An 11,326-nucleotide genomic window follows, 5' to 3' on the forward strand; every position below is an offset into this window, starting at 1 on the left:
TTTCTATAGAAATAAAATTTTGACCAAATTTACTATAGAAATAAAATTTTGCTAAAATTTTCATTAAAATAAAATTTTGCCAAAATTTTCATAGAAATAAAATGTTGACAGAATTTTCTATAGAAATAAAATTTTGACAAAATTTGTTATAGAAATAAAATTTTGACAAAATTTTCTACGGAAATAAATTTGGACAAAATTTTCTATAGAAATAAAATATTGACAAAATTTTCTATTGAAATAAAATTTTGCCAAAATTTTCATTAGAAATAAAATTTTGCCAACATTTTCATAGAAATAAAATATTGACAGAATTTTCTATAGAAATAAAATTTTGACAAAATTTTTTATGGAAATACAATGTTGACAAAATTTTCTATAGAAATTGAATTTGGACAAAATTTTCTATAGAAATAACGTTTTGACAAACTGTTCTATAGAAATAAAATGTTGACAGAATATTCTATAGAAATAAAATTTTTACAAAATTTTCTATAGAAATAAAATGTTGACAAAATTTTCTATAGAAAAAAATTTGAAAAAAAAATCCTTAAGAAACAAAGTTTGAAATAAAATTTTGACAAAATTTCCTAAAGAAATAAAATTTTGACTAAATTTTCTATGGAAATAAAATTTTGGCAACATTTCCTATAGAAATAAAATTTCGACAACATTTTAAATAAAACAAAAAATTTCCATTAGAACTAAAATTTTGCTAAAATTTTCTATAGAAATAAAATTTTGAAAAATTTTTCTATAGAAATAAAATTTTGACAAAATTTCCTATAGAAATAAAATTTTGACAAAATTTTTTATAGAAATAAAATTTTGACAAAATTTTCTATTGAAATAAAATTTCGACAAAATTTTCTATTGAAATAAAATTTCGACAAAATTTTCTATAGAAATAAAATTTTGACAAAGTTTTCTGAAGGAATAAAATTTCGACAAAATTTTCTATAGAAATAAAATTTTATTCTATAGGAATAAAATTTTAACAAAATTTTTTTTAGAAACAAAATTTTGCAAAATTTTTTTTATAGAAATAAAATTTTGACAAAATTTTCTCTAGAAATAAAAATTTGGCAAAATTTTTTTAGAAACAAAATTTTGACAAAATTTTTTTTTTAAACAAAATTTTGACAAAATTTTTTTAGAAACAAAAGTTTGCCACATTTTTTTATAGAAATAAAATTTTGCCAAAATTTTCATTAGAAATAAAATTTTGCCAAAATTTTCATTAGAAATAAAACTTTGCCAAAATTTTCTATAGAAATAAAATTTTGACAACATTTTTGATAGAAATAAAATTTTGACAAAATTTTCTATAGTAATAAAATTTTGAAAAAATTTCCTTCAGAAATAAAGGTTTGACAAAATTTTCCATAGAAATAAAATTTTGACAAAATTTTCTGTAGAAATAAAATTTTGGCAAAATTTTCTCTAGAAATAACATATTGACAAAATTTTCTATAGAAATAAAATATTGACAAAATTTTCTATAGAAATTAAATTTTGAAAAAATTTTCTATAGAAATAAAATTTTAATTCCTCGAGTGGCAACCGTGATGGCAGTATGAGATGGACTTTTTTTGTAGCTTATGCTAAATAATGGGATCTGAATTATTTACAAAAAAAACATTTTTCTGTTTTCTAACTGTTCTACGATCCCTTTGGCTTATTGTGAAAATGCTGTCATCTCTATGGTCTCAAATCCATTGGTAGCTTTCCCCGATTTCAACTCATCCAACCAATTGAATTTCTCTGATCGAGAGCCTGGCATTTTAGGCTCTCGCCATTTTGGCAATGAATATCAGTGATATTGATGCCTTAAGCTACCTGTATTGATATTGATATTGTTGTTGTTATTGTTATTATTTAAAGTAGTTGCTTTGTGCAGAGTTGCCACATTATGCAAATTGTTGTTATTCATCGAATTATGGGGCTGATGATGCAGTGGCTGTGGTGGCGTATTACCATTCAGCGCTTTAGTACTAAATGTGGTTCTACGTCCGGTAGTATTGCAGCTACCGTTACGTAATGGCAAGGCCGGTGGCGGTGGTGTTGGCGGTATGGGCGACTCTGAAGCCGTAGGACTAGCATCATTATTGTGATCCACTGGCAAGGCATAGTGCGAATTATTATGCAGATGGTAATCACCATCATCCAATGTCTGCGAATATTGCTGGGGATATTTTAGGGAATTATTGTGATTGAAATGATCCTGGGTGAGACGTATGTGACGTTCTGTGGTATTGTATTTGGTTGTGGCATAGGCTGCTACACCGCCATTTGGTATTATGGGCTGTGAATAGATGTGATTGTGGGTAAGGGAACTTTCCTGCTGCTGCTGCTGCTGCTGCAAGGGATTTCTATGATTTTGACTATGCCTAGGCAATGAGGTTATATGGGAATTTTTGCCATTGCTTAGGGATTTTCTCATATCCTGTTGCGATTGATAATTGTAGGGAGTACGAGTGTTATTGGTCATGAAGGGAATCGATGGCATTTGCGCAACAAAGGAATTTTGATTATCGGGTAGAGGACCGCAACCATTGTACAATGCGGAGCCATTGGGAACTTGCAATTGTTGCAAAGTCGTGACTCCACTTGAAGCTGTGGCTGATCCCCGACCTCGGTGTTGAGGTGGGGGTGGTGCTTCTAGCTATAGCTCAGTGACGGGAATGGGTCTGGATCCCATATATTGCAAAGCATGTTGGCCACCATAACCACTCGAACTGGTGGCATAGGGTGCCGAACTGGCACAAGGGATTTGGGGATGGCGATTCATGTAATCCTCCTCGGAGAAAGTTTTTTGATATTCACGTTCTTTGCGACCCAGAGCGGAGTTACCCCAACCGCCCTTTAAGGCTTCACGTATGCGACGTCGGCAGGAGTATATGATCAAGGCCAAGGCTGTAATGGAGGCAGCTGTAGCCACCAGGAGGACTCCAATTAAAGCTTGTTGCTTGGCATCACTGTGATTGCAGCCCAACATGGCTGGACTAATATTGTTGAGCATCTCACCCTTGAGATTGGGCGGCGCTGCACATATCACCCCCTGCACTTGTTCATTGGTATTGTTTTTATTGATGGCCAAGGTGCGTAGCCACAATAGACGGCAATCACACATCAAAGGATTATCGGAAACATCCAAAGTGATGAGATCAGACCAAGGGAATAGGCCTTCACTTAGGGTATCTATTTGATTTTCCTTGAGGATGATATGCTTGAGATGAGGTAGGCCACTAAAGGCATTCTCTTCAATTTCGCTTAACATTTTATTGGCCGACAAATTGAGATATTCCAAATTCGTATTACCCTCAAAGGCAGCATTCTCTACTTTCCTAAGCCTTTGGGCTCCGGTGATTAGCAAACGCTTGAGGTTTTTCAAACCTTGCAACGAATTGGCCCCGATTATTTCGAAATCATTTTGACCCAAAGACAAATCCTCTAAACGTTCCAAATGCGAAAGAGCAGCCTGGGGTATAAACTCCAAACGATTGTCGGATAAATCCAAATAACGAACTCCTTCCAAGCCCTTCATGGCCTCCGCGGAGAGATTATGCAAGCCGGCCCCCTTGAGATCGAGACGCGTTAAGCCTTTCAAATTTTCAAAGGCCCTGTTGGGAATGGACATGAATGAGTTGGTGCCCAAATAAAGTTCCGCCAACATAGGCATGGTCTGGAAGTTTTCTGGGGCTGGCACAGCGGTCAAGGTATTGTCATCCAAATATAGAACCTTAAGATTTTTTAGACCATCAAAGGCATGCGTTGATATACGGCTAATACGATTTTGGCCCAAATTCAATTCCTCCACTTTGAGAAGTGGTGCAAAAGTGTAATCCTCCAATTCGGCCAAAAGATTCCCCCGTAGATTCAATATCGTAACAGCCGACAGACCCAACAAGGTCTTATTACTGATTTGCCCTATCTTATTGTAGTTCAAATGCAATTCCTGTAATTTACGCTGCAAGGCAAAAGTCCTTTGCGGTATGGTGACCAGATCATTGAATGATAGATCCAAAAATGTCAACTCCGTATAGAATTGTATGCTCGAGTCTATGGTCTTGATTTTATTGTTCTTTATTACCAAACGTTGAATGGATGGATTAAGGGCTATGGGTAGGACATCCAAAGTACCTTCACCACATTTCACCACTAAAGTGTCATCATCACATTGACATCCATTGGGACAATTAGCCAAAGCATTTATAGGCACTGCCAACAGACAGGAGGAGACCAAGACTAAAGCCCAGAGCCAAGAGCATTGGCGGGGTAAGGTCCAATAGGATGGACTAAAGCTTTCCATATTGTGAGAAATGCGGTAACTTTTTTGTTTTGATTGATGATGGGGGCAAAGTCTTTGCGACTGACTTGTGTTTGGGCTTTTAAGGGGGATGCTGGTGGGGATGATGGAGGTTTTCAATTCGTTGTTGTGGAATGACTCCACTATTGTGACTTCATTCTGGGTTTCAATTTCCTCCCGCTGCTGCTGTTGCATTTTATCACATCCATCAGCAGCCATCAGACGTTGATAACATTCGAAATTAACACCCATTATTTTGGCAGATACTTCCTTATATTCCCTTGTATCCATTGGTTTTGTGGTCTCTATGATGTTTCCTTTTATTGCCAGTTTTCTTTTTGTTGTTATTCTCATTGTTGTTGGGAATTTCCGTTACATGCAATGGCTAACAGTTTACCCGTAGATACTCCCAAAATTTTATTTCCTACGTAAATCTATAGAGTTCGAAGGAGAAGGCTCCTTTGTGGTATGTTCTTGGTTTCTTTCCTTTCGGCCTGGAGGCGTTTGAGGTTTATCCCCAATTTTTTTATATTTTTGGTTTTGATTTTATTGAAATCCTTCAATATTTCTTAGCTTAAATGCTTCATTGATTTTTGTTCTCTTAAACTCCACTTGATTTGAAAAATTTCTTGCCAATTCGATATTCACCACACGTCATTAGAATCTGTTTTTAAATTAGCTGCAAAGAAAGAAAGAGAGAGGGAGAAAAACGCAATAAATAAAATGAAAATTATGAAATATTTATGAGGGTAATTTTTTTCCGTTTTTGGTGGAAATTAATATTCACAAGCAAATAGAATATTTTAATATAGATGTGGATTTAAATTGCGGATATAGAAGGAAACGGAAATTGTAATTAAATTTTTTGATTTGCATTTCTGGTTGAAATTAGCTGGACGACATGCAAATTCACAGTTTTGTTAGTTATTTTTTTTTTAATAGGCTATTTTGTATTTTGCAACAATTCTAGGGGTATTATAAGTTAGATTATACCAAGACTCAACACGTAGTGTTACCTATGTTAAATGACCATAGTTATACCCTGCGCCACACTGTGGAACAGGGTATTATAAGTTAGTGCACATGTTTGCAACACCCAAAAGGAGACGAGATAGACACATAGTGTCTTTGGCAAAAATGCTCAGGGTGGGCTCATGAGTCGATATACACACACACACACACGAAATTCTGATTCAATCACGAAAATAATTGATCCAATTAATTTTTTTAGTTGAAATGTCTTCAATCACAGAAATGATAGTATTAATTAAAAAATTAATTGAAGGTCAATTAAAAATTAATTGATCCAATTAAAAAATTATTTGATACTATTAATTTTTGTGATTGATTTTTGTTTCAATTAAAAAATTTGTTGATTCAATTAAATTTTTAATTGAATATTTTTAAAACTCAATTAAAATTTTAATTGGAAAATTTTTCATGAAATTTTTTTCTGTGTAGCCACGTCCATCTGTCCGTGAACACGTTTTTGTAATCAAAGTCTAGGTCGCAGTTTTAGTCCAATCGACTTCAAATTTGCCACAAATATATGTTTTGGCTCAGAACCCAATTGATTTTGGAAGAAATCGGTTTAGATATAGCTCCCATATATATATTTCGCCCGATATGGACTTATATGAACAATTAGTACTATAGCCAAGTGTGCCAAATTTTATTGAAATCGGTTCAGATTTAGATATAGCTCCCATATATATCTTTCGCCCGATATGGACTTATACGGTCGCCAATTTGGTTGAAGTTTTGCACTAGGAGTACAATTAGTAGTGTAGTCAAGTGTGCAAAATTTTATTGAAATCGGTTCAGATTGAGATATAGGTCCCATATATATCGTTCGCCCGATGTACACTCATATGACCACAGTGAACAATCTTTTACTCCGATTTGATTGAAATTTTGCACAGGGAGTAGAATTAGCATTGTAGCTATGCGTGCTAAATTTTGTTGAAATCGGTTCAGATTTAGATATAGCTCCCATATATATGTTTTTCTGATTTCAACAAAAATGGTCAAAATACCTACATTTTCCTTGTAAAACCGCCACTGCTTAGTCGAAAAGTTGTAAAAATGACTATAATTTTCCTAAACTTCTTATACATATATATCGAGCGATAAATCATAAATCATAGCCCCCAACACATTTGACGGATGTGATATAGTAGCGAAAATTTAGATCTACAAAGTGGTGCAGGCTTTCCTTACGTGTTTTTTCAAAAAAAAAAAAAAATTTTGTAAAAATTTGTTTCTATAGAAAATTTTAGCAATTTTTTTTTATAGCAAATTTTGTCAAAATTTTATTTCTATAGAAAATTTTGTAAAAATTTAATTTCTTTACAAAAATGTTGTTAAAATTATATTATTTAATTCGTCCAAATTTTATTTCGTTAAAAAATTTTGTCAAAATTGTATTTCTATGGAAAATTTTGTCAAAATTTTATTGCTATAGAAAACTTTTGTCATAATTTTATGGCTATAGAACATTTTGTCAAAATTTTATTTCTATGGAATATTTCGTCAAAATTTTATTTCTATAGAGAATTTTGGCAAAGTTATTCTTTATAGAAAATTCCGTCAAAATTTTATATCCATACAAAATTTTGTCAATATTGTTATTTATTTCTATAGAAAATTTTGTCAAAATTGTATTTCTATAGAAAATGCTGTTAAAATTTATGTCTAGAATAAAATTTTGTCAATATTTTATTATATAGAAAATTTTATCACAAATTGTATTTCTGTGGAAAATTTTGTCAAAATTTTATTGCTATATAAAATTTTTGTCAAAATTTTTCTTCTAAAAAAATTTTGACAATATCTAATTTCAACGTAAAGTGGTGGCAAAATTTTATTTCTACTCGCTTTGTTAAAATTTCATTTTGTAGAAGATTTTGTTAAAATTTTATGTCTATAGAAAATTTTGTCAAAATTATATTTCGATAGAAAATTTTGTTAAAATTTATTTTTATTTTGTCACAATTTTATTTTTTATGGAAAATTTTGTCAAAATTTTATAGCTATAGAGAATTTTATCCAAATTTTATTTTTATAGAAATTTTAGTCACAATTTTATTGCTATAGATAATTTTGTCATAATTTTATTGCTATAGAAAATTTTCTCAGAATTTTATTTCTACAAAAAATTTTGTCATAATTTTATTTCTATAGAAAATTTTCTCAGAATTTAATTTCTACAAAAAATTTTTGTCACAATTTTATTTCTATAGACAATTTTGTCAAAATTATATTGCTATAGAAAATTTTGTCAAAATTTTCTTTCTTTATGTCTATAGATAATTTTATATAAAATATAAAATAAAATTTTATATCTATAGAGAATTTTATCAAAATTTTATTTTTATAGAAATTTTTGTCACAATTTTATTGCTATAGATAATTTTGTCATAATTTTATTGTTATAGAAAATTTTCTCAGAATTTTATTTCTACAAAAAATTTTGTCATAATTTTATTTCTATAGAAAATTTTCTCAGAATTTTATTTCTACAAAAAATTTTTGTCACAATTTTATTTCTATAGACAATTTTGTCAAAATTATATTGCTATAGAAAATTTTGTAAACATTTTCTTTCTGTAGAAAATTTTGTTAAAATTTTATTTCTATTGAAAATTTTGTTAAAATTTTATGTCTATAGATAATTTTATCAAAATTTTATTTCGATAGAAAATTTTGTCAAAATTTTATTTCATTTCACTTTATTTATAATCATAATCAGAAGCTCAAATAAGGCCAAAATTGATAGAAAATTTTATCTTTATCTTGTCAAAACTTTATTTTTTTTATGGAAAATTTTGTCAAAATTTTATATCTATAGAGAATTTTATCAAAATTTTATTTTTATAGAAATTTTTGTCACAATTTTATTCCTATAGATAATTTTGTCATAATTTTATTGCTATAGAAAAATTTCTCAGAATTTTATTTCTAAAAAAATTTTTGTCACAATTTTGTTTCTATAGACAATTTTTTCAAAATTATATAGTGCTATAGAAAATTTTGTCAAAATTTCATTTTTATGGAAAATTGAAACATCTCTTTGTTGGAGAAGAATATTTTGCAAAATCTACCAAAACATCAAGAATTTTACCAATCTACTTAACAATAAAAATCTACCAGTGTAGGTAGATCTAGACACCACATGTTTTATATATTCCCCATAAATACCGATCTCCCGATTTGACTTCTTGCAATTTTTATTTCATTGGCCTTAAATTGGAAATATGGAGGTAATTTGGGTCCACAAAGTAGTTTTAGCCAAAAAAGGGTGGTATTGGTCTCCATATAGACCGATCTCCTGATTTAATTTTTTGGGATTCTAGACACCAGTAGTTTTATTTGATTTGCCAAAAATTCAAATTTTATTTCAACTTCAAATTTCAAATTTTAAAATTTGGGTCCATAGGAGATATATCAAATTTGGCTTATACCATATAGACCGATCTCCCGACTTATTCTAAAATCCTCTTTTTCCTCCTCCTCCTTCTCTTGCCTAAAATTAGAAATATAGATACATATTGTAGGTCCACAAAGACCGGTATGGGTCCATGTTTTTGTAAATTGGCTTTCACTAAAGCCAATTTTTGAACTAGAAAACGAGAAAAAATTATACAAAAATGAAGCAAAAAGATCTATTACATTCGTACTTCTCACAAAATAGTTCAATTTTTTTTAAGTTTGTAAGTTTTACTAATTTTACCATCTTGAACTTCGTATGGCTCTAAAGACATTATTGCAATTTTGAACTCCAATTTTTTTCTTCACAGTACAAAATTTTCTTTAACAATTGAAAAAAAAAGTTAATAATGTCTAATAAAATTTCTTGAATTTGTCGAAAAATATGTACTTATTTTTGTTATATTGGCAAGATGTTCGCTTTTGTAATACTGTTTAGTTAAGATTTTCTAAAAACAATCTAAAATTTTTAATAGTAATCAAAAATTTTCCTCCCACCACTAAAACACACTGAAAACACAAGTATATACGGCCGTAAGTTCGGCTAGGCCGAAGCTTATGTACCCTCCACCATGGATTGCTTAGAAACTTCTACTGAAGACTGTCATCCACAATCGAATTACTTGGGTTGCGGTAACACTTGCCGATGGCAAGGTATCTTAAAACTTCCTAACACCGTCTTCTAAATTGCAAGGTAGTCCATATGTGTTGACAAAATTTTCTATAGTAAAATTGAAGTAAAATTTTGGTAGATTATTTTTGGCTCGAGTGGCAACCATGATTATGAACCGATATGGAGCACTTTTTGTGTGATTGGGGATCGGCTATATATATGGACCAACGTTGGCATGGTTATTAGCGGCCATATACTAACACCACGTGCAAATTTCAACGGATGAATTTTTCTTCTCCAAGAGGTTCCGGGGATATATTTATATGGAGCCTATGTATAATTATGGACCGATATGGACCAATTCTTGCGTGTTTGTTAGAGACCACATACTAACACCACGTTCCAAATTTCAACCGGATCGGATGAATTTTGCTCCTCCAAGAGGCTCCGGAGGACAAATCTGGGGATCGGTTTATATGGGGGCTATATATAATTATGGACCGATGTGGACCAATTTGTGCATGGTTGTTAGAGACCATATACTAACACCATGTAACAAATTTCAGCCGGATCGGATGAAATTTACTTCTCTTAGAGGCCTCGCAAGCCAAATCAGGGGATCGGTTTATATGGGGGCTATATATAATTATGGACCGATATGGACCAATTTTTGCATGGTTGTTAGAGACCATATACTAACACCATGTACCAAATTTCAGCCGGTTCGGATGAAATTTGCTTCTCTTAGAGGCCTCGCAAGCGAAATTTGGGGGTCCGTTTATATGGGGGCTATACGTAAAAGTGGACCGATATGGCCCATTTGCAATAACATCCGACCTACATCAATAACAACCACTTGTGCCAAGTTTCAAGTCGATAGCTTGTTTCGTTCGGAAGTTAGCGTGATTTCAACAGACGGAAGGACGGACGGACGGACATGCTCAGATCGACTCAGAATTTCACCACGACCCAGAATATATATACTTTATGGGGTCTTAGAGCAGTATTTCGATGTGTTACAAACGGAATGACAAAGTTAATATACCCCCCATCCTATGGTGGAGGGTATAAAAATAATTATTACGCCCAATAAATTTTCTTGAATTTGTTGAAAAATATTTACTTAGTTTTGTTATATCGGCATTTGTTACACAGTTTAGTTAAGATTTTCAAAAATTAATCAAAATATTCTAAAATTTCCATTTTCCTTCTTGTTGGGTTCACTGTTTTTTGAGTGTGTGAAAGGCTTTATTTTATCGCGTTTTCTTTGACGCTTTGGCGAGAATTTTAAGATTTTTCTAAAACTGAAAAATGGTTATATCACCTTTAAGTTTTTATAAACACGCTTTAAGTTTTTTTCAAGTTTTCAATCAAATCGCTTTAACCATTCCCGAACTTACTACTGCTTTCAATTTGCGTTTATTATAACTGTTCTTATTTAATTTTTTTTTGCGAAATGAGCCGACTGACTTATAATAGCTGCCATAATTTGAGTAACAAATTTTAATCAGAAACACATGTATGCACATTAGCTATGAGTAATAATTGCATTAATATGACCACAATCAGTAACACTCACAGAATGTGACATCTTTGTTTATACAGTAGATTAGCTATAGAGTATCATATAATTGCCACCCCTCCCCACCACAGGTAGTTAGAACCCAACCCAGTTACACAAACACATGGCCATCATGTTAGCATTATCAGTAATGGTTATTACTCTTCGTATGGAGAAAATCTCTTTGTGTCCCTCTCTCTCTCTCTTTGCATTGAAAAAATTTAATATTCGAACTTTAGTAAATTTTATAAAATATTGTGAAGGGAGGGGGTAAGGGGAAGTAGTTGCCCTTTTCCCGCAAATTTCATCAAATATAAATTAATATCATTAACAAATAGTTTAATTCTTCCATTTA

At 31.4% G+C, this 11,326-nt stretch overlaps 1 protein-coding gene across 1 annotated transcript; it reads right to left on the minus strand.

The window, feature by feature from the left end:
- Positions 1–1,524: 1,524 nt before the first annotated feature.
- LOC142236789 (uncharacterized) lies at positions 1,525–10,863 on the minus strand. Its single transcript, XM_075308083.1, is given in 2 exon segments — positions 1,525–4,988; positions 10,735–10,863. A coding segment is annotated over 1 exon segment (2,850 nt). The 5' UTR covers positions 4,664–4,988; positions 10,735–10,863; the 3' UTR covers positions 1,525–1,813.
- Between the last annotated feature and the right edge of the window lie 463 nt (positions 10,864–11,326).

This window comes from Haematobia irritans, chromosome 4 (assembly GCF_050003625.1).
Source record: "Haematobia irritans isolate KBUSLIRL chromosome 4, ASM5000362v1, whole genome shotgun sequence".
Lineage (NCBI taxonomy): Eukaryota > Metazoa > Arthropoda > Insecta > Diptera > Muscidae > Haematobia > Haematobia irritans.